The sequence below is a fragment of the Rhinichthys klamathensis genome, unplaced genomic scaffold (assembly GCF_029890125.1).
Source record: "Rhinichthys klamathensis goyatoka isolate OS25496 unplaced genomic scaffold, OSU_Roscu_1.1 h1tg000127l_1, whole genome shotgun sequence".
Lineage (NCBI taxonomy): Eukaryota > Metazoa > Chordata > Actinopteri > Cypriniformes > Leuciscidae > Rhinichthys > Rhinichthys klamathensis.
The window spans coordinates 4,317,054-4,340,155 of record NW_026606664.1 but is presented as its reverse complement, the minus strand read 5'-3'; the positions used below and the strand labels follow the sequence as shown (position 1 = coordinate 4,340,155).

Here is a 23,102-nt window from a genome sequence, read left to right as displayed (position 1 = left end):
ACACACACACACACACACACACAGCTGAAATCCCTTTATTCTCTTTTCTTTAGTCTCTAGTGAATAGCCGTGGTCACCTGAAGGCAGGCTCCATTCCTCAATGACAAAACAAATCCCCACACAACCAAGAAAAATAGCCAAGAAAGAGTTTCAAAATAACACACAGTGATCCAAAGGCAGTGCTCCCAATGCTCGCCAGTTTTTTGTTTTATTTTTCCCTCAGAACAAAATAAAAGAGAATCTAAAACCACTTCGTCAAGGTTAGTTATCTGCTCAAGTCGATATCAAATATCTCCAAGACTGTTTGCGCAGTTTTATCGACATAGAAACCCACATTTGCATGTTTTGAGCTATACCTGAACACATTCAGTTAAATACAACATGAAACGCCATTCACAATGTATTAAACCTTGAAACCTTAAAAAAAAATGTTATAGTCGTCAAATTTCTCTTGGACCTCGATAAAAGACTATTTATAGTCTTTTATCGAGGTCCAAGAGAAATTTGACTTAGTAAAGTGCCACAAGAGCTTTCTCCGCAGAGAAAAGTAAGACTACTTAGGTGAGACATACTGTATTACACTACATAAGCGGAGCTTAGGAGTCAAAGCATTTCACTTTATTTTAGTTTTTAGTTAGCCTTCGAGCTAACTAGTCTACTGGCTAGCTTAGCATAGTCCTAAAAAGTTAGAAAAACTCACTTGTTTTTTTTGTACAGTTAAGAACTAGGGTGGGCTCTTGTGACTTGAAAAAGTTAGCAACCACCCAGAACACACTAGCAACACTTTAGCAACCACCCACAATGGCGCTTACAATGGAAGAGAATGGGGCCAATGTGTAAGCATTTCATTTTTTCAATAGTGAAACAAACATTCACTTTTTAAATAGTATGGTAACAATTCATAAACATTATGATGGTTAACATGACTTTAGAATGGAAAACAAAATGATTGCTAATGTTTTCTGTGTAAAGTTATATCCAATTTTATAACTCTGCCACCATGGCAACGCCATAAACCATAAAACTGTAAAAAATTGGGCACCTGACCAGAAACAGTATTAGCGGAAAAGAGGCAATAGATACTTGCGGGTGGGCTTTCATGACTTAAGACAGTTAGTAACCACTCCAGAAACTGCATAGCAACCACCTACAATCATACTTACAATAGAAGTGAATGAGTGAGCATTAAAGGGATAGATAGTTCACCCAAAAATGAATACTCTGTCATCATTTACTCGCCCTCAAGTTGTATCAAACCTGAATTAAATCCTTTATTCTGCTGAACACAACAGAAGAGATTTTTTCAGAATGTCAGTAACCAAACAATTGTTGGACTCCATTGATTTCCATTGTATGAAATACAATGAAAATAAATACTATGGAAGTCAATAGGGACTAGAAACTGCCTGGTTACCAACATTCTTTAAAATATCTTCTTTAGTGTTCAACAGAAGAAAAAAATGATAATAATACAATAATAATGATAAAATAATAATTTATTCAATAGTATGGCCATAAAACAAACAGTGGTAACATGGTTTTAGTGTGAAAAGAGGGACAAGTTAAAATTATGAACTACAATATTGTACACAATAAGACTACAGACATTTATTAAGAATATAAAAGGGGTCAGTGCTAGTTTCACGCTATCTTGACAAAGAAAAGTGTGAGTCTAGCTCATATGGCCATTCTTGTGAAGATGTTCCTCTCTTCTCTCGCTCTTTCTCTCTATCTGTCCCAGATTCGAATACCTCCAGGAGTGAGAGTTGATATCTGCTCTGCGGACTGATAATGTAAATTATGAATGCTCAGTTATGACAGGTGTGCAGAGAGCAATTCGAAACCGGTCTGCGGTGGAACAAAGCGGCCCGCGCTTGCTCCTCAAAGGAGTGTGTACTTCCATTCCTCCCTCTCCATGCCGCCAAATTTTATTTACTTTGAAACCGAACCAAGACTAAGATTGAAATGAAACATAAAATGTAAATGTGCAAATTTCCCCTCCAAGCGAGGTCTTCGGTTGTTTTAAAAAGCCTGGCACATGCACACTAACATCTCATGAGTGGTTCAACTCAAGGTGAGGATGATGAATACTTCCATATGCTCATTTATTACGGCCGTAACTAAATACACATTCTAGACATGACGATATAGCTCATCCGTCTCAACAGTTAAACATGCTCAGCTGCAATACATAAATTCTCACAACGTTTTCGGCGTAAACTAAGCTGTGGTTTTCATATAAACCTCTTTTCTTGTTCCCTTTCACCAAAATGTCAAAAAACGCAATCCTCACTTCATCATGTGGAGAAACAGTAATTGCCTTTTAGCAAAAACCCATTATTACATTAAGCCGACTGTGCTTATCTTGCATGGAACTGACTTCAAATGACTCCAGATCTGTTGTGGGTTTAATTCTGTCAAACAGTCTTAAAACGAGGAAATAACAGGCCCTTTTTTGTGTGAAGACGTGAATTGCAGTTTAAAGGTCAAAGTCTTGACCTGCTGCAATTATAGATATTGATGGACCATCTAGTCCATCAACAAAAAGCATTAGCTAAATTCGAGAGACAAGAACTGTTCACATCAAGTCCGATGCACAACTCATAAAAGTATAACACACTGAAAACTATTAAAACTATTCGTCCCATGTCTGAAGCTAGTTTCATAATTATCTGAATAAACGTAATAAATTCATAATCTGAACATTTTATGGGTTTATCTTTTCATCTTTTAAGATAAAAGTTAACTGTAATTATGAAAACTTTCTTAACTAACCAAACTTTCATCCGACAGATTTACATAAGAGTCTTAAAAGCACAGAAAAAAAATTGTCAGAGAAAGGTTGAAAATAGCCATAGAAAATTAAATTATCTCCTTTTTGGTGCACAGAGTCAGCAAGATTTTATTTCTTATGTTTTTGAAAGCAGTCTTCTATGCTTTCCAAGGCTGCATTTATTTGATCAAACATACAGTGAAAGAAGTAATATTGTAAAATATTTTCGATTTGAATATATTTTAAAATGTTGTTGTTTTTCCTGTGATCAAAACTGCATTTTCTGCATCATTACTCCAGTCTTCAGTGTCACATGATCCTTCAGAATTCATTTTAAAATGCTGATTTGCTGCTCGAGAAACATTTCTTTATAATATCAATTTTGAAAAAAGTGCTGCTTAATATTCTTGTGGAAACCATGATAGTTTGATAGTATTGTAGATAGAACAGCATTTAAAATAGAAATCTTTTGCAACATTATAAATGTATTTACTGTCACTTTTGATCGTTTTAATGGTACATCCTTGCTGAATAAACGTTTTATTCTTTTCTTTTTTTTCGCAATAAATCCAAACTTTTACGAAGATAGTGCACAGAAAGAAATCAAACGGAACTCACCGCGGCAGTGCACACCCTCGTCATATCCGTCCTCACAGTCCTGTACTCCGTTGCAGAGTTTACTATAATGCACACACCTGTGGGTGCCGAGGCACTGGAGGTGATTGACGGGACATTTCACCTTTACCTGCCGCAAGCCTGTAGAAGAGAAGGTTAATGAAGTTAATGACATTTGTATTAGTTGTTGTATTAGAGTCTAGGGCTAGGCAGTGCATCCTCTCCCAGGAGAACATTTGTGATTTTAACATGAAAACAACGCCATGCACTCTGACAAGATAAAGGGGAAAAGACAACATTTGCTTCAAGTAAAAAAATGAATAAATAAAAATGATTGATACACTATACTAGCATTGACACAAATTCACAAGCTTGTAATTCCATTTAGCTTCTATTAACTTCGATTCTATATAGGCCTAGATTAATGTGTGAATTATCAGGTACAGTAGCCTACATGGCACATTTCCTCAAAGAATAAAATCTCTCAACTAATGCTGTAAAATTATACAGGGAACCCCAGTTGGTGGTGTATATCATCATTAAAGGGTAAAATAATTGATTTGTAGGCTACTTACTGACACAAGGAAGTTTTTATAATAACGTTATAAGACATTTTAAAATGACAAGTATGTCTCTAAGTTACTCGTTTAAAAAATATATGTAGCCTATATATATATATATATATATATATATATATAGGCTAACGTTAAAGGAACACTCCGACTTTTTGGGACTTTAGCCTATTCACCTTATCCCCCAGAGTTAGATAAGTCCATACATACCTTTTTCATCTCCGTGCGTGCTATAAGTCTGTTTGACGCACCCACCGCTAGCCTAGCTTAGCACAAAGACTGGATGTAAATGGTTGCAGCTAGCATACTAATCCAAATAAGTGACAAAATGGCGCAAACATTTTCCTATTTACATATTGTGATTTGTATAGTCACAGAGTGTACAAAAAACTACGTCACATGAGACACAGACATATTTTAACAGTATAAATACTGGGAACTATATTCTCTGAAGGCGAAGCACTGCTACTTGGGCGGAGTAATAACCGCAGCACCTGAGACGCGCCGTGGTGAGGAGCAGATAGATAGTAGCACGGAGATGAAAAAGGTATGTATGGACTTATCTAACTCTGGGGGATAAGGTGAATACCGTAAAACTTCAAATAATAGCCGAGTCCCAAATAGACGCCTGTCTCTTTTACACGCCTGGTGTGGCTGCAGGTTTGGGTAAATAAAGGCCGGTCTCAAATAGAGGCCGGGTCTGTTTTTTAGTTTCAGGTTGTATTTAATCCTCTAAAACCGTCAGATCGTCCGCTTTTTGGCGGCCGCCAAAGCAAATTTTTGTCCCTCCAAAGTCTTTTTTGATCGATGAGTGATGTAGAATAGAATGACTGCTGCGCATGACAGGGCGCGTTACAAGCAGAGAGAGAGAAAGAGAGAGAGAGCGCCCCGGCCGCGCGCGCGCACTCTCGCGTCTTCAAACACCACGAGCGCTGTCTTGCTCTCTCTCCCTCGCGCATATTAATCAAAATCAATTGACGCGATAGTAAAAGCTCGGAAGACCGCAGTTTCACGTGGAGCATTTGGAGATTTTTAGAGATTAGAGACAGGCCTATACACTCAATGAACAACATCTCAACACTAAATTATAAAGGCCTGTCTCATTTAGACGCCTGTCTCAAATACAAGCCGGTGCAGTTCGACGATTTGGGCAAATAAAAGCCCGGGCTACTATTTGAAGTTTTACGGTAGGCTAAAGTCCCAAAAAGTCGGAGTGTTCCTTTAAACCAGTGTTTCTCAACCTCTCCTGCAGGGACCCCCTGACAGGCCATGTTTCTGTTTTAACCCTGAAATGGCACACCTGATTCAAGTCATTAAAGGCTTAATGAGTAGTTGACTAATTGATTAATTGAACTATTCCTACTCTAATTACTCATTAAGCCTTTAATTACTTGAATCAGGTGTGCCATTTCAGAGTTAAAACAAAAACATGGCCTGTCAGGGGGTCCCTGCAGGAGAGGTTGAGAAACACTGCTTTAAACATTTAAAAGGTGGCTGTCATAAAACGGTTTTATTAAACCATATTGAGGAACATATAAGTAAAAAAAAAAAAAAAAATCAATGAATATGCCATATAGTGCATAGTAAATGCTCCTCTCCAAGTTCATTATTCTAGTTGACTAATGAGTTTTTGGACATTGAATGGTTTTCTGAGGTAAACGTGACGCCGGTAAATGTGACATTGTTTTACAAGCGGTTTTATTGACGCCATTCCGCGGTTAAAACACTGATAGAGCGACTACATGTAACATGATATGGATTTCTGTAAGTTGTACAGCATATTTCAACATACCTTGTGATGTTGTACAATAATGATTATTTCGTGTTAGTAAAGTGGACGAGTGCGCTCACTCATTTCTTGTGCGCTCCACGCTGCCGCTTCGCTTGAACTGACGTGACGTCACACACATACCGGTACTCATTTTCAGTGTATTGTTGTAGTAGGTATGCAGTGCAGAAGCAGCACACGCCACTCGCTCATGTGCTTTTTTCGTTTGCAAATCCCACAAACACAACATTTATTATTATTTTTATTTCAAATCCATAAATTGTGATCGAAAATGTTTTTTCAGCATTGTGATTCTCTTTGTATATTCACGTTTAAACTCAGGAAGGATCAGGAAGTTAGACATGTAGCTAGGTTACTTATATCAACAGAATGTGAAAGGGGCTGTCCAAATAAAGTGAACCCCAATTCATTACTTCTATATAGATTTATTTGGCAAAACATTCAATCAAATCAAAAAGTGGATTTTTAATATTGTGAGAGACGGTAACGATGTGTGAAGGTAATGATACTTTTGTTTAGTTTAATGTCTTGAATTTGCTAACACAACATATTTTCAGTCAATTAAGCTCATAGTCAATTAAGTGTGAATTTATGGGGGGAGGGGGTCGTTTTTTAATACAAATTTGGCAATGACACTCTAAATGTGTAATAAAGCTACTCTCAGATGATGTAACAATCTTAATGACTATAGGCTACATTGACAGATTTGTGTTCGTGACACATCTCATATCATTCTTAACATTAGAGGATTCAAATTCGAATTATGTATGAAAATGATTCACATAATGACAGCATAATAAATGACAGAAATTGTTATAAAAAATTATGTTGAAAAAATACACATAATAGGCTACTATACTAAAACAATTAATAGAAATAAAAAATATTCATGTTCATACACTTTATTATATGATCAATAAATTGACAACATATGTTTGTACATTGCTTTAACTCATCAAAATAAGTTAAGCAATGTTCAACTTTTTTTGTAAGTTATACAAGTCAACTCATTTTTTAAAATTAGTTTAATGTAATTTAAGTTGAAATGACTTAAACATCCAAGTTGATTGTACTTAAAACGTTAAAGGAGAACTCCGGTGCAAAATGAACCTCGGGTGTAATAACACATTGGTACAGACTAAATCGTTCCCTGAGATTTGTTTTCATGATAATCGAATGTAAAGAGTTTTATCTCTAAAAACAGTTTAGCTTATAACGCTAGTATATTGGGCATCGAGTAAGCAAAAAGAGATCGCTAGTTAATACCACTAACAAGGCTCAAATTAGCCCCACACTACATGGCAGCATAATGAGTGTCCTTACATGCAAACCGAAGCATTGAGAACTTTGTAAGTGTATAGACAGTTTAATAAGAAGATACTTTACACAGACAGTACAGTTAGCGCATACAGACAGGAGCCAACTTGGAAAACAGTCTAGATCAGTCAAACCACGAACACGGTGATACGTGAGCTGAACTGTGACTTGGAATCTCATATGGTCCGTTGTTTCCGGAAGAAAGCACTGAGCGCATAAGAGAAGCACTGAACGCAACAGAGAAAATAAAAAAATAAATATAATTTATCTTATCTTCAATATCTACACGTACTGTTCGCTCACCTTCGTGGTTCGATTGGTCGAGACTGTTTTCCAAGATGGCTCCTGTCTGTATGCGCTAACCACAGGCGTAACTATCGGTAAGCAGGGTACGCGGTTGCTTACGGGCCCGGACCAATCAGGGGCCCGCGCGTGACTGGAAGATATTGATTGACAGCCGGGCCCCCTAACGCATTTTACTACGTTTAGTCTGATCGCATTTTACTTTATCGCGAATTTATTTGAATAAATAATGACAACAACACAGTGTACTGATCATTAGATACAAGTATGAAAAGACCAATGATGGATTTTGGTGTAATTTGTTTCGAATTGGGACTGGGGAATCCCCGGGTTGGTAAGTGAACATGCTTATTGCGTGCAAAACAGTAAAAACGATGAACTTGAGACAGACAATATCGACAGGCTTCTCCTGATTTTGTCAGTCATCTCATCTCTTATATGCTGTGTCTCTATGATCATATTAGCCGCTTTCCGACCAAGTAGTTACAGGAACTTAGTTATAGGAACTGTCCACTTCTAAACAGTTCTAAGAACTACTCTCCCCCAAACTCGGTTTTGCTGTTTGCGTTCGCACTGGCCAAGTGGCCATAGGAACTGGTAGGAGGGGTAAGGGAGTGACGCAAGCACGGCGGTGGCGGCGGCGCCACATACAACAACAACAAACCAGCATGGAGGAGGCTATCGGAATGTTCCTGTTCTGCCTTGCCGGGAGCTTAATAACGAGTACGAACGGCGGCGTTTAAAGACTATGCTTGAGTTCTGTACAGAGAAACAAAGAAGACGAAGGCTCCAGCGTAATATGATCTTAAGTAATATAATGGAAGAAGATAGAAGAGCAGAGCGCAGGAGACAAACAAAACGACGGGTAAGTTTAGCAAGCATAGCAATTAGCTGGTTGAATGCGTTATGTTATGAGTTAGCATAGCATACATAGGCGAGTTGCAACAGACAGTGAATAAAATGTGTTGACACTGGGCGTGACTTATAAGTTGAACCAATCAACGTAGACCTAGGGAAAGGGAACTAAAAAAGTCCTCGCTCTAGACTAGGTACTGAAAGAGTTATAGGAACTACGGTCTGAGGAACTAAAAAATCCCCAACTTAGTCCGGTCGGAACACGCGAAAAAAAAGGTTATAGGAACGTTAGGTTCTAGGAACTGCAAAAGTCCCTCCGGTCGGAAAGCGGCTATTGTCCTATTCATGGTAGCCTACTCGTGGACATTGCGTCATCACGTGCTGTAGGGGGGCCCGCCTTGATAATCCTGCTTAAGGGCCCGGTGTTGGCTCGTTACGCCACTGGCGCTAACTGTACTGTCTGTGTAAAGTATCTTCTTATTAAACTGTCTATACACTTACAAAGTTCTCAATGCTTCGGTTTGCATTTAAGGACACTCATTATGCTGTCGTGTTAGTGTGGGGCTAATTTGAGCCTTGTTAATGGTATTAACTAGCGATCTCTTTTTGCTTACTCGATGCCCAATATACTAGCGTTATAAGCTAAACTGTTTTTAGAGATAAAACTCTTTACATTCGATTATCATGAAAACAAATCTCAGGGAACGATTTAGTCTGTACCAATGTGTTATTACACCCGAGGTTCATTTTGCGCCGGAGTTCTTCTTTTAAGGCAGCAATTTCTTTACAGTATATTACAACATTACTACAACATATACTTTTTAAAACTTCTTTACAGTTGAATTTCTTCAGTGAATTTCTATAATGAATTTCCAGGCATAAAAATAGATTAGATATTGCTATTATTATTATTTTTTAACAATAATATATTAACACTTTATTATAATAACACTATATCAATAATAATATTCACATTAAATTACTGGAACATATAATTGTCTAACTTCTTTTTACAGTAGAATTTTCTCATTTTAACAACATGTTTCTAAATGTAGTATAGACCAGAAGTTAAAAAGTCTGGATGAGCCCAATTTAGAAAACCCTTTTTTCTTTATAACACTATTAAAAAAGAGAAAAGCAATTAAAAGGCTATTATGTTCTTTAAAACTAAAATTATACATTTAGGCAATATAAGTATTTTTTTAGGGGACAGAATAATGCAGCAGTCACATGATGTAACATAAAATACAATTAAAACATCATTTAATTTAGAAAATATATATAATACAAGCAATGATGTCAACATTATTACATATTTGGAAAAAAAACAATATTATGTACTCAAAAATGTGCACAAGTCTATCGGGTATAGCTTTCAACACTATATAACAGAACAAAACAAAGATGGCATAAATCTAATTTAATAAAACAGATGAACAACACAAATTCTTCTAAAAGCATCTTGTTTTCCCTCTCTATGCAGCATAAATACAAATAAAAGCTGGAAAACTGAGGCCCCTAACTCGATTCACTGTGTATAAATGTGATGAGCAAAGCTATTTTAATATTCAACTCCCTGCACAGTTCCTCTTAAATATGTCTCTTAAGCACACAAGAATTTAGCACGCCGGCAGCTGTCTCTTGTGAATCATTGATTGTGGATTGCTTGACATTTCTGGGGTGTCACGGGGGGAGAAGAGGCCACTGCCAAAACAGCAATATTGATCTCCATCTAGCTCCAATAAGGGCCGTGAAAGTCTTGGCCTATAGTTCATCTGCCTCCTTAACTTTCAATTTCCTTTTAAATGATCACCCGGGTGGGGTTTTTCGAGAGTTTTTTGGAGAAAGGAAGTGTATACACAGGTTTCCCCCCAAGGCTTGTCCCAGCAGACCTCTGTTCCACTTTCATAATCCCAGTAAAAAGAGAATATGTAATTCAACAAATAGGAGAATTGTTTAAAAATATCCTCTTAGTGTCTCTCGTTCTTCCTCTCAGGGCCTCTGTATCTCCAGAGATGTTTAAAAGTATCTAGGCAGCAAAAGTCAAGATGAAACCTGGAAGATATTGAGGGTGATGTAACCTCATTAATTCAGCATTTTTTCTTATTGTTTTATACTTTCAACCACAGCCGCCCTCCAGCACGACAGTATATTAGTGGGGGGGGGGGGGGGGGGGGGGGGGGATCTTGCTTTCTTGCGTAAAGGTGCAGTCTGTAAGAATGACAACTAGTGGTCGAAATAGGTACTGCAGTCCAAATTCAAAATATCGGAGATCATTGTTTCCCCCGCGCCCTCCTCCTCAAACTCTACGCTCACACGGGTTGCCAGTTTGAGGACACGCAACAGGAACGAGCTCAATTGACAATGAAAGTCAAGGAGACTTACAACTTCGTAAGTTGATGAGTTGATTTATCCGCGTTGATAATATGATCTCGTTCATAGAGATTTTTAGATGGATACCGAGGCTTTTTAGGTTGGGTAGAATCTGCTATCTCTGACCCAGTTTGTTTGCTAGTTTCCAAGACTGGCATCCCAGGGTGTCAAAATACTATTGGGTGGTGAACTGGTAGTGGGCGAGATCACACAGACCAAAACAAAAACAGACATTCCAACACGGAACGCACATTTCAAAGTAAAATAGCTGGCTATAGAAGTGTTTTTCAGAGAAACCAGTATGCGAACTCAGCATGTTTCCTAAAAATCTGCAAACATATGGTATTTTTATGCTTTAGTAGATTGAAAAAGTTACATACAGCACCTTTAAAGGTAGGGTAGGTCATTTCAGAGAGGCTAGCAATAGCAAGTTATAGCTCTGAAATCATAAGATCCTACCCTCCCTTCAGAGCGTCTCCAAAGCCACGCCTCCTTCAAAACACACGAACCCAACATAGCAGAGTTTGCAAAGCGTCACGAGACGAGAGACGGTAAACTACCTCATGTCTCAAAGTATAACATTACAATAATAATGAACGTAAACAGCTTACAGAGCTCTAGTTAAATCACATGACTGCTGCAGATTCATTTCGCCGTTGATAGTGTTGCCATTGAAAAGCATAATTCCGAGGACGTGAACAGCTCCGTGTAGAGCGCAGCATAAGCTTGTTGTTTTAGGAAGAACGGTAAAAGGCGGCTGCTGTTTGTTTGTGGTGCTCGGTGACTGACTGTCTAAAACTCTGCATAGCCTTACAGAATGTGCTGATGGCGTGTGATGTCTGTGCGAGCAGGTTGACAAGCAGGTAGGACATCGATTGGACGAATATTTTTGGGTTCCACAGATGATATATGTACATTTTTCAATATTTAGACCACTTCTATTATTGATGTGAAAAGAGTTTCAACCAGCATAACAAAGATTGTTTATGAAAAACGTTGCCTACCCTACCTTTACAAAGGTGAGTTGAATCAGGGACATTTCAGACACTTTTATATTTGAGCAGTTTGATAATGGAATGAAACAAATGTCTAGGATTTCTTTGATTATTTACAATTACCTGTGAAAAATAATCAGACCTGGCAGATACAATCTCAGCCTTATATTCTAGCAAGTGGTCTTTCCAGGCCTAGTGATGACCGGTCAAGCCAGACATGCGCCACCTACGCTCCATTTTGCCATAAGATGTCTTCATTACAAGCAGGTCTTCATTATACCAGGGAGCAGAACGTAAAGGAAACAGATTGTGATTTTAAAGGAGCAAATGAGTAGAGCCCAGTCAAGAGAACAGAATGTAACATAGAAACATTGTCCTCCAGTGCATACAATGTAGAAAAACAACTTAAGCAAGAGTCAATAAAATCAGTGAAATCAGAGGGCTCAATAGATCTCCATTTGCGACAATTAATGATGCAAGAAGAGGAAATGTTTATGTCAGGCAGTTCAATATTAAAAAAGATAGCAGATGATCAGACAGCCCTAAATCAGAGGTGGACAACTGAGACAATAATGAACCATCAGAAATCACAAGATCTATGGTGTGGCCTTTGTTATGTATAGGGCAGTTCACTAGCTGATTCAAATCAATGCACTCCAATAAAGGTATTTTGTTATTGTAAAGTATTTTATCCATGAGGTCTTATCTCATGGACATAAGAGTTCTCTCAAATTTGAGGCACAACAAAGAAAAAAAAAACAGCAAATCTGCAAATTCTGATAAACAGTCTTTATTTGTCTTTGGAGGCCTGTAAACTGTAGCTATGGGAGTAGGTGGGCCGCAGAGACACCCAGAACAAGACATTAGAATGAGTTAAACTGAGGAACAGCCATAGGACTCGTACCAGGAGGTCTACCTCTGAGGTTGCAGGAGATCCAAGGTCCAGTTTTTCTTCTGTAAGGCCGTGTGTTTTTAGCCAGCTGACAACACTAGCGCTCTGCTGAAAACACCAAGCTGTGGGCGCTTGTGAGCGTTTTGGAAGCCCAGGGTTTTTTTTTCAGTTGAGACGCTTTGCTTGTAAGGATACGGAATATCAGAGGAAGTTTAGTATCTTTATATTTCACAGATCATTTGTATCTGTATTGTTTCTATATTAAAATGTCGATACAATGTAAACTATTTGCTCTGGCTCTTGTTAAAAAAAACTATTTTGTTCAGTTATTATGCTTGTTTATATCCTCTGTTGACGTTGTACAAGCAGAATGTGACAGTTGGTCGGTGTTGTATTTGTCCCGCCCCCTCCTTCACTGTGATTGGACAACTGGGTAAAAAGTTACAGTGATGAGAGCTGCTTTTTACCCCAAAGTTGAACGTTAAAACACTGAGTGCTCAGCGCTTAGTCTGAAATAACATGTCTGCAAAGTGCATATAGTCCTTCACCAAATAAAAGTGTCCCTAGGTTCAGCAATAATAAATAAACAGTGAATTTTAAGACATTATTTTATATAGATATATATTTAAAAGAGATATGTATAAATAATGAGATAGGTTTAAAATAAAAGTAAAAAGTTGTATGTGTTGTTTTTTATTATTATACTGTAAAAAAAATTGTTTCAACTCAAAAAAGTTGAGGCAGTTCGTGCTGCCTTCATTTTAAGTTTAGTCAACTCAAATATCCAAGTTGTTACTAAGGCTACGTTCACACTGTCAGTCTAAATCCGATTATTTGTGTATCGATCATTTCATGTGATTTCTTTGCCGTTTACACTAGCTATATCTGATCGGATTTTAATCGGACATGCACAAAAATCGGATTTGGACTGACAGTGTGAAATTAGCCTTAGTACAACTTCACATTTCAAGTTGACTAAACCTAAAATTTGAAGGCAGCACAAACACTTACTTTTTAAGTTGAATCATTTTTTTTATAGTGTACATGTTTTATTGTTTGTTATACATTATACATACAAGTTATAAATGTTGTTTTTACATGAATATAGTATAAAAAACATTAAAACTGCATTTGTATTGCACAAATGCAAAATGTTTGTTTTATAATAATTATACATAATCAAATATTTATATCAAATTACAATACATAATGTACAATACAAATTATAATGTATAAATAAATAAATAAATATATATATAAATATGTATTGTAGTGATTTTACTTTTGCAAATTATGACACCAATTATGAGAATGTTTATTTCTCTGAATAAGTTTGAAATGGATGTGTGTATAGTTAACATCAGTTTTTAAGGTTTCCAAACATAGTTATGAATGGATTTGGATGGATCATTGTGGCCTCCCTTTGTTTTAGCCACTGCTCAATTGCAACCAAAATTTCCAAAATAATTTTTATGGCGGTTGGCTCAAACCTTAGGGATTAATCTCATGATGGGTGCAGGGCAGAAACTGCCTGTGGAACAATGAGAAGTCCTGTCCTTCCTGTGCTTAAGGTGTCTGTCAGTTGTCCTAGCATCCTTATCTGATTGCTTGGGACAGTTTGTTTGTGTTATGCAGCAAGATCCAATCAAAATGTAGCAAACTTTTGTCCAATGTTTCAGACAGAGAGGGGCCCGGCCATAAACTGGGCCCTGGAATGTGCTGTTCACATCAGTATTATGTGTAAAATGTATTTTATTTTATGTAAAAAATATATATACACTCACAGGCCACTTTATTAGGTACACCTGTCCAACTGCTCGTTAACACTTAATTTCTAAGCAGCCAATCACATGGCGGCAACTCAGTGCATTTAGGCATGTAGACATGGTCAAGACAATCTCCTGCAGTTCAAACCAAGCATCAGTATGGGGAAGAAAGTTGATTTGAGTGACTTTGAACGTGGCATGATTGTTGGTGCCAGAAGGGCTGGTCTGAGTATTTCAGAAACTGCTAATCTACTGGGATTTTCACGCACAACCATCTCTCGGGTTTACAGAGAATGGTCCGAAAAAGAAAAAACATCCAGTGAGCGGCAGTTCTGTGGGCGGAAATGCCTTGTTGATGCCAGAGGTCAGAGGAGAATGGCCAGACTGGTTCGAGCTGATAGAAGGGCAACAGTGACTGAAATAACCACTCGTTACAACCGAGGTATGCAGCAAAGCATTTGTGAAGCCACAACACGCACAACCTTGAGGCGGATGGGCTACAACAGCAGAAGACTCCACCGGGTACCACTCATCTCCACTACAAATAGGAAAAAGAGGCTACAATTTGCAAGAGCTCACCAAAATTGAACAGTTGAAGACTGGAAAAATGTTGCCTGGTCTGATGAGTCTCGATTTCTGTTGAGACATTCAGATGTTAGAGTCAGAATTTGGCGTAAACAGAATGAGAACATGGAACCATCATGCCTTGTTACCACTGTGCAGGCTGGTGGTGGTGGTGTAATGGTGTGGGGGATGTTTTCCTGGCACACTTTAGGCCCCTTAGTGCCAATTGGGCATCGTTTAAATGCCACGGCCTACCTGAGCATTGTTTCTGACCATGTCCATCCCTTTATGGCCACCATGTACCCATCCTCTGATGGCTACTTCCACCATGTCACAAAGCTCTAATCATTTCAAATTGGTTTCTTGAACATGACAATGAATTCACTGTACTAAAATGGCCTCCACAGTCACCAGATCTCAACCCAATAGAGCATCTTTGGGATGTGGTGGAACGGGAGATTCGCGTCATGGATGTGCAGCCGACAAATCTGCGGCAACTGTGTGATGCCATCATGTCAATATGGACCAAACTCCCTGAGGAATGCTTCCAGCACCTTGTTGAATCTATGCCACGAAGAATTGAGGCAGTTCTGAAGGCAAAAGAGGGTCCAACCCGTTACTAGCATGGGGTACCTAATAAAGTGGCCGGTGAGTGTATAACCTCTTTCAATGCTTTTTGTTTTCAATGAATTTCATCCATGGCATTCATTTCTAATTCTGCTTCTTTTTATCTCTTTGAAAATGGATAATGTACTAATCTAATGTGATTAAGGGGATGAATATGAAGAGAATGGCAAGTTGGAAAACCACAGATGGTCTTCCACAGACGAGAGTTGACAAACTGATCAAAGGAACCACAGCGGTACGTTTGTTGATGTGCAATAATAAAAGCCAGTGACAAGTTAGTGTATGCAGCAGCTCATCCTGTACTGCGAAGACAATATACACCATAAAAACATCATATTTATTTAAATGAGCTCTGCAATTGGCAAACTGTCAGGATTAATGAGCAAGGGCTATTTATTTGCCAAATTCTGACAGGAAAAATAACGATTTTACTATGTTACAATGTATTTTTTATTTTTTTTTATTTTTCAGTTTTGCCAAAAGGCAACTGACCTCGACTGTGATTTCCTCTGATCTCATAAAAGGCTTGCCAGGAATATTTCTTCCAGCACACACTGAATTTCAAAAGATATATCATGCATATTATTTTTAAAAAGATAATTATGCAGCCTGTCATAAGTACAAAAGCTTTCTCATCACTTTATCCTCTCAGATTCGGCGCATACACACTGTACCGAGTGGAAACCGCACAATACTCCAGGTAACAATTCCTTCAATTAATGCTTCATGACATATTTTATCCCAGGCATTGAGCGCTTACCATTTCTCATCCTGCAATATTTATGAGTGCATTTCCCAATTTTACTGAAGCATTTCGGAAACCCATTCATTTTGTAATAGAAATGTCAAGTGCAATTGTTTTGAGTTGAAAATCTCATTGACGTCGGCCAAAATTACATGTAACTTGGCAGAAAAACTTGTCTTCTAAAAAAATGTTTTATTTATATGAATATGTAGCTTATTAATGCACTTTTGATTAGTTTGTGGCCTTTGTGATAAGGTTAAATCTGATTTTGGTCTTCAAAACCCACTTGGAGATACTCAAATTCGACAGATTTATGCACATTTCAACTACAGATCTCTTTATTTGGGAGTCAATATCCCATAATGCTAGCCTGGATGCCAGCCCGAACCCCGCCCACAATATTTTTTGGTCGGGAAGTTCGGTCTGGACTCGATCCATTGAGGAGTAATTATGATCGGTTCAGAATTAGTCGGGCCAATCAAATTGCCAGGGCGGGCTTTATACGATGAAGGACAGATGATCTGCAGTTACGTAATAATCCCGTTATCAAAGAGCGCTTGGGTTGATCTGGTTTCCCTCAAAGGTGACTCAAGCTGGAGAATTGAGATGTATAGATTCCGCTATTGCGTCTGTTGTAAAAGAAATCAACAGCGCATTAATTTTAAAAGACGAACAGAGAACTGCAATCAAGGCATTTGTCGATCAGAAAGATGTGTTTGCCGTCCTTCCTACGGGATTCGGCAAAAGTTTATTTTATCAGCTGGCTCCGATGGTCGCTAAGAAGATGGGACGCAATGAAAACCCTGTGGTCGTTGTGGTTTCTCCTTTGGTCGCACTCATGGAGGACCAAGTAAAAGAAGCAACACTCATTATTTTACTACTTCTTCCAGCGTGCGTGTTGTTAGGTTCTGTTGACATTGACAACTATGCGTAGCTCATAAAAAAAAACACTTACTGCGTTGCTCTGATTGGTTGTAGGTCTATCCAATTGAGTGCAGAGTTCTTTTTTTGCTGGTTCGGTTAAGACACGCCTCATAATCAAAGCCCTATGGAGCAGTATCAGACTCACATTCTGACTAGAATATGAGTATGACGAAGTCAGGCCACCATAATGCGTAAAGTACACAAGAAATATACCTGTTTACAAGTTTATTTCCGTATATGAGGGCAAAGCTTAAGCAATATAAATAGAGAAATGTGTTGACATATGTTAAAGATAGAACGATAGATAGTTAGAATGATATAACAATAGATGGATAGATGGACAGATGGACAGATGGAATGATAGATTTAATGATAAATAGAACAACAGACATTCAGACAGATGGATAGAATGATAGAATGATAGAACGATAGATAGAACGATAGAACGATAGATAGATAGATAGATAGATAGATAGATAGATAGATAGATAGATAGATAGATAGATAGATAGATAGATAGATAGATAGATAGATAGATAGATAGATAGATAGATGTTGATGAACTCACATATCGCTGGTGTTTCATCTGAGCCGTCGGGACAGTCCAGTTCCCCGTCACAAAGCCAGCTCTCGGAAACACAGCTGCGTCCGTCGCCACAAAGAAATTCCTCGACGTCACATGCTTGAGGAAGAGTGGAGAGTAGAGGTGGAGAGATGACGTGGGGAGAGAATGAAAAATGAGAGGTCATGAATAAGATGTTATAATTTGTTTCTCAAGTTTGTGTTGAGTATTAATGCTGAATGTGGGTTGATAGTAAAATGACAGATATGGTGTATGTGAATGAGTGGTACAGTTATAACTTCAGAACCATATTCAACCATATACAAAAATATTTAAATAGCTGTAATACCCAAAGAACTCTAGTTCCTTAATCCCTCCCTGTTCTTCTATTCTGAACGATGTCTGAAACTTCATTTGTTTGCACTTCTCATGTGTATTGCCTCTTCAAGATGAATCGCTTGTTGTATTCCGTCACTTTGGATAAAAGCTTCTGCCATCTGAATATATGCAAAAATAAATAAATAATAGCTCCATATACCAATCCTGAATACATTTCCTCCGCTTTAAGTGAGTGCGGTCTTATCGTCTGCTCTCCTCTCTCACTAGTTCAAAGAGAACACATGTTCTTTCATTCACCCAAATGCTTAAAAACCAATAGCCTCAAGTAGCAAGCAATCTTCTAAAAAGTGCACGCTTTTTTTTTTTTTTATTGCTAGTGCTTCATAAATAACCAAATACATGTACTGCATGATGCGCTTCACATCAGCCTAAACCCAAACAATCCATTTGAATTACTTTTTGGCCTTATTTGCATTGCCGTAAACAATCCCAGAGAGAAGCAGCAGGGACGTGCAGCAGTGTAGAGATGGATTTCCTGCACCTGACGGTTGAAAGCAGTTGAAAAGGAGCGCAGGAGAAGCTAGGGGCCTTTCAAGCTGGGAAAAGTAAGCGCATTTCAGAATGCCGTGAAGATGGGATGGTAATAGAGGAGCGTTTGCGGCCCTCCTGCTGAGTGGATGGGCAGTACAGTTTGATGCGTGAAAGCAGCAAGCGTTGTGATTACAACGAGTTTCAAATCACTCTGGCGGAGATGACAAGGAAAGCTCACAGTTGAGAAGGGAAGTTCAAAAGGAAACGTCCTGTTCGTTTGGCCCTGAGCGCTGATGTACACCGAAACATGTTTTGGACTCGCTCTCTGGTAATGCGAAGAGTCAAAGCCAATTTACTGAAACGGCGAACAGCCTTTAAACGAAAAACCCGTAAACGGTATGTTTATGGTAAAAAGCAGCTGAGATACGAGTGTTTTGTTCAACAGCATCTGCTCTATAGCATGTTTTAAAGTCCCCCTGTAGTCAATTATTTTATTCCTTAAAACTCACTTCATGCCTTAAAATAACTTGAATGTAACTCTACACCCTTGCCTCATTTAGCATATGCGGTTCTATGAATATGCAAATTAGCCCCGCCTCCACTCACTCACACCAGCTCAGAGATGCACTCCTTGACCTGATTGGTTACAAGGTAGTTTGTGACGTCAGAAACACCAGCGATTTCAAACTGCGTATTTGAGACTGTCTTTGGTTCGCTGCAGTTTTAAGGAGAAAATACTCAGGAATAGCCTGGTTAAAACCAGACCATTCTCAGTTGTAACTGAGTTAGGGTCTGGCAAAGCTTCATAGACAAATCATTTCCAAAGGGGCGTCACCAACGGACGTAGCTCAAATGCCTCTTGGAGCAATTGGATAGACCTAAAACCAATCAGAGCGATGAAGAAGATGACGTATGCAAAGCGACGTTCGTCTGTTATAGAACAACTTGTTTGAATAAACGAGCAGACACTGATCAGCTACTTGCTCTACGTTTATTTAAAATTAACAGCAAGACAACTGGAAGTGAATGTGCTTTCCATTAAATAAATCACACACAGTAAACAAAACCTTAAAGGAGCTGTATGTAAGAAATTTATTTCAATTAATCATGAAATGGCCCTGATATGTCACTAGACATTAAGAAATCATGTTCATTTCAAATACTTATATCACTGACAACAGTAGTCCGGCCAGGATATTGTCATTTACAAAAAAAGTGAAGTTGCAGCCCTCAACTGATGTTGATGTTGTCATGTTGTGTTTTGGTCTGATGCTCCACCCTCCACCTATCTACCAATCACGAAGTCAGTAGTGTTGCGGGATCCGGGTTGCCAGCTCTGCTCTAGTTACCACTTCTTAGAGCAGACTACGTTCCTGCTGGATCCTGCAGCCTATCTGGCAACCTCGAGTCAGGGAGGAGGGGGAGGGTATACACCGCTCTACAGTCATTTGAAAGTGATTGTAGTACCAGTTTTGGCCACAATCTTACATACAGCTCCTTTAACAAAAAAAACTTTGCAATTTAGACGCGCAAACTGGGTGCCAGTGGTGTGAGACTAATGCCGCGTTCCAGGCAACCCGTAACCCGTGTTTTTCCAACTCGTAACTGGGAGTACATCGATCTAGTACGAGTTCACGGATGGGAAGTCACGGGTTTGACTGCCGTTCCAGTGCACTTTCACGGGTTTAAGGTTGGAAAAACACGGGTTACAGGTTGCCTGGAACGATGTACTCCCAGTTACGAGTTGGAAAAACACAGGTTACAGGTTGCCTGGAACGCGGCAATACGGCTCGGGCAGATTCGGCTTGAAGTCGTTCATCCTCGGATGCGGCGCCGCGCTCGCTGTTACAAAATACCCGTACACACAGGCAAGCGAAATAGGGTCTTGCCGAACGCGTGATTTTTGCCGAACGCGTGATTTTACCGAACGCGTGATTTTTGCCCAGCGCACCTTCGCAATCGTGCGGACGCGTCGAGTATAAACAAGGCTTTACTCCGTGTCAGCGCGCGCTCTGATCGGTAAAGGGGGACAGACCTCTCCCGAATCATTTCCAGCAGTAGCAGCCTCCGATCGCACCACTAACTCCGCCTCCGTTTCCCTCGTAAGCTGATATTAGTATTTAAACATTCTCTATGATAAATGTTTGTGAAAAAATATTTTAATAACATGGTTTTGGCAGTTATAGAGTTCTAATGATGGTGTTCAACTATAACCGTCACATATAGTTCCACAGCGGCATCCATCTTTGTAAATGTAAAAAATCTGCTTCACCGTCGCTGTGCTGTCGTCATCGTATTAAGCCCGCCCCAACGTTTCTGATTGGTGCCGCGATTTCGACGGATTGGAAATGGACTTCAATGAGCTCTTTGCCAGACCTACTTGCAGAGCAAATCTAAATTTGCCGGAAGTGGTCTGGGTTTTCCCAGGCTAACTCAGGAATGGTGTTGACTTATAAATTTGCACATGGTTTGTCTTATTATAAACACCATATAAACAACATTAAAAGCTTGATTTTCACCACAGGGGGACTTTAAGGAAAAGCACATTTAAAGTGTTTTAACTACTGTATGTGATTCACTGGCAGTGACATGGATTTAGCATGTAGGCCATTATATGTCTGATATACACTTTTTATACACAGTGAATAAAAAAAGTTTCTGCCTTAAATTTTTAAGTACAATCAACTTGGATGTTTAAGTCATTTCAACTTAAATTACATTAAACTGACTTTAAAAAAAAGGTTAAAAAGTTGAAAATTGCTCAATTTACTTTGATGAGTTAAAGCAATGTAAACATATGTTGTCGTAACTTATTAATCATCTAATTTTTTTACAGTGTAGTTGCCGAAAGTCAGAGCCATTCTGCAGATTTGAGCTGACAGATTTAATAGAAAATCGTGTAGTGTATGATGGTCACAGATTCCAATTCATTAGCTTCAAGGTTTGATTCCATTCCATGCTTTGAATGAAAACAATCTGTTGTATTCTCATTGAAAATCACAGTCATGGCTGCCATACGCATGTAAAAGACACATAATGAATCCGACCCATAATCCTCAATCTCAGATCATAACTCTATTCATGTCTGAGAATGAGATAGAGATGCATTAACCCGTTTAATCCCAAATTTTTTCTTGCAATTTGAGTACAAGCATTTTACTCTTTAGACCTCCCTAACACTCAAACATTATGCCCTTTTTGATTTTATGTTGGTTAAGTTAGTGAAATATTAGGTGTTATACTCGGTCACAAAAGTGACCGGTGGGAAACACCATAGTCAGAATTCATACAAATTCTTCAATTAGACCTATTGACACAATTCATTCCAAGACATCCAATACCTCTTTTTTTCATTTCGTGAAGGAGGCTTAGTGAGGTGAAAAGGTTGTCATGTACAAAGTTACACCCTGGAGGAACTTCTGCTTGTTCGGCTAGACCCCTATGGGCTAGACCATGACTTCACTTGGGCCCTGTCCTAGGCCAGTTTCAGGGAGATGTGTGTGCACTCATTCAGTGCGTAGGTCTAGAAGGTCCAACACATTGAACGTTTCTGGGATACTGATAACTACACTGAACAAAATTATAAACGCAACACTTTTGTTTTTGCCCCCATTTTTCACAATTGTGACCGTTAACAAATTTACAAGTCTTGCGAACAAAATATATATGCAGGAGTATAATTCTCAAAATATATCAGTAGTAGATCCTTTAAAGAATATATGTACAAAATAAGATAGTTATCTGTTAATTAAGATGTTTTACATACTACTTTTTGTAGTAGTCTGAGGAAGGCATCTTCTTCTAGATGTGCAAGCAGGAATTAAACTGCTCTGGTCATGTGACCTTTCACACTAGTCACATGACATTAATTGATTTTAATCAAGACGATCTATTTTGTTATTTAAAAGTTGAATTTCTTGCCCAAAGTCAATAACAACATTTTTAGAGCTTCCAGAAATAAGAAAAAAGCTGCGGTCACAATAGTGACCGGTGGGATTAAACGGAAGTAAAAGTGAAAAAATCAATGCAAACATTAAAGACGAGGCCTTAATTTTTCCTCCCAACCTCTTCCCTTTTTCTCTCCGCAATGGCAGATTATACAGATATTATCTCACACAACACCCTCCTACCTTAAACACAAGCTAACACACACACACACATAGAGAGAGAGAGAGAGAGAGAGACAGACGTGCGCACAAACTCCTCACTAAGAAAACATGAATAATTCATCAGCTTATCTTAAAATTCAGTGTGGCTTTCTCACACATTATGCCTAATGTGGTTCTGTTCACAGCCCTCCGCCACTCCGCGCCTGCTTGTTTTGTACCTGGGAAAATACTGCAAGCTGAACGCATCCTGACAGCTGCTTTGGAAATATATTTTATGGGAACGTGTGAAATATGGACGCATAAGGATATGAAACCAGCGCCAATGATGAACATTCACACCAGCAGTCTTTTGGCAGGTTTTATGATGAGAATCTCGGCACGACTCAATTGTTTGTCAATAAATCGAGAGCGATTCTACAGTAGGTTGGATAAAGAAATGAAGTTCTCAAAC

At 38.7% G+C, this 23,102-nt stretch overlaps 1 protein-coding gene across 3 annotated transcripts in view; it reads right to left on the bottom strand.

The window, feature by feature from the left end:
- lrp1ba (low density lipoprotein receptor-related protein 1Ba) overlaps positions 1-23,102 on the bottom strand; it is a 320,154-nt gene that overhangs the window by 252,320 nt on the left and 44,732 nt on the right. For 2 of the 3 annotated variants that reach the window (XM_056256617.1, XM_056256618.1), the window contains exons 2-3: positions 17,679-17,792; positions 3,392-3,529 (exon numbers count right to left, since the gene is read on the bottom strand). In XM_056256617.1, coding sequence (XP_056112592.1) covers positions 3,392-3,529; positions 17,679-17,792 — 252 coding nt within the window. The remainder of the gene's footprint in view (positions 1-3,391; positions 3,530-17,678; positions 17,793-23,102) is intronic. The other variant, XM_056256619.1, reaches the window with a different exon arrangement.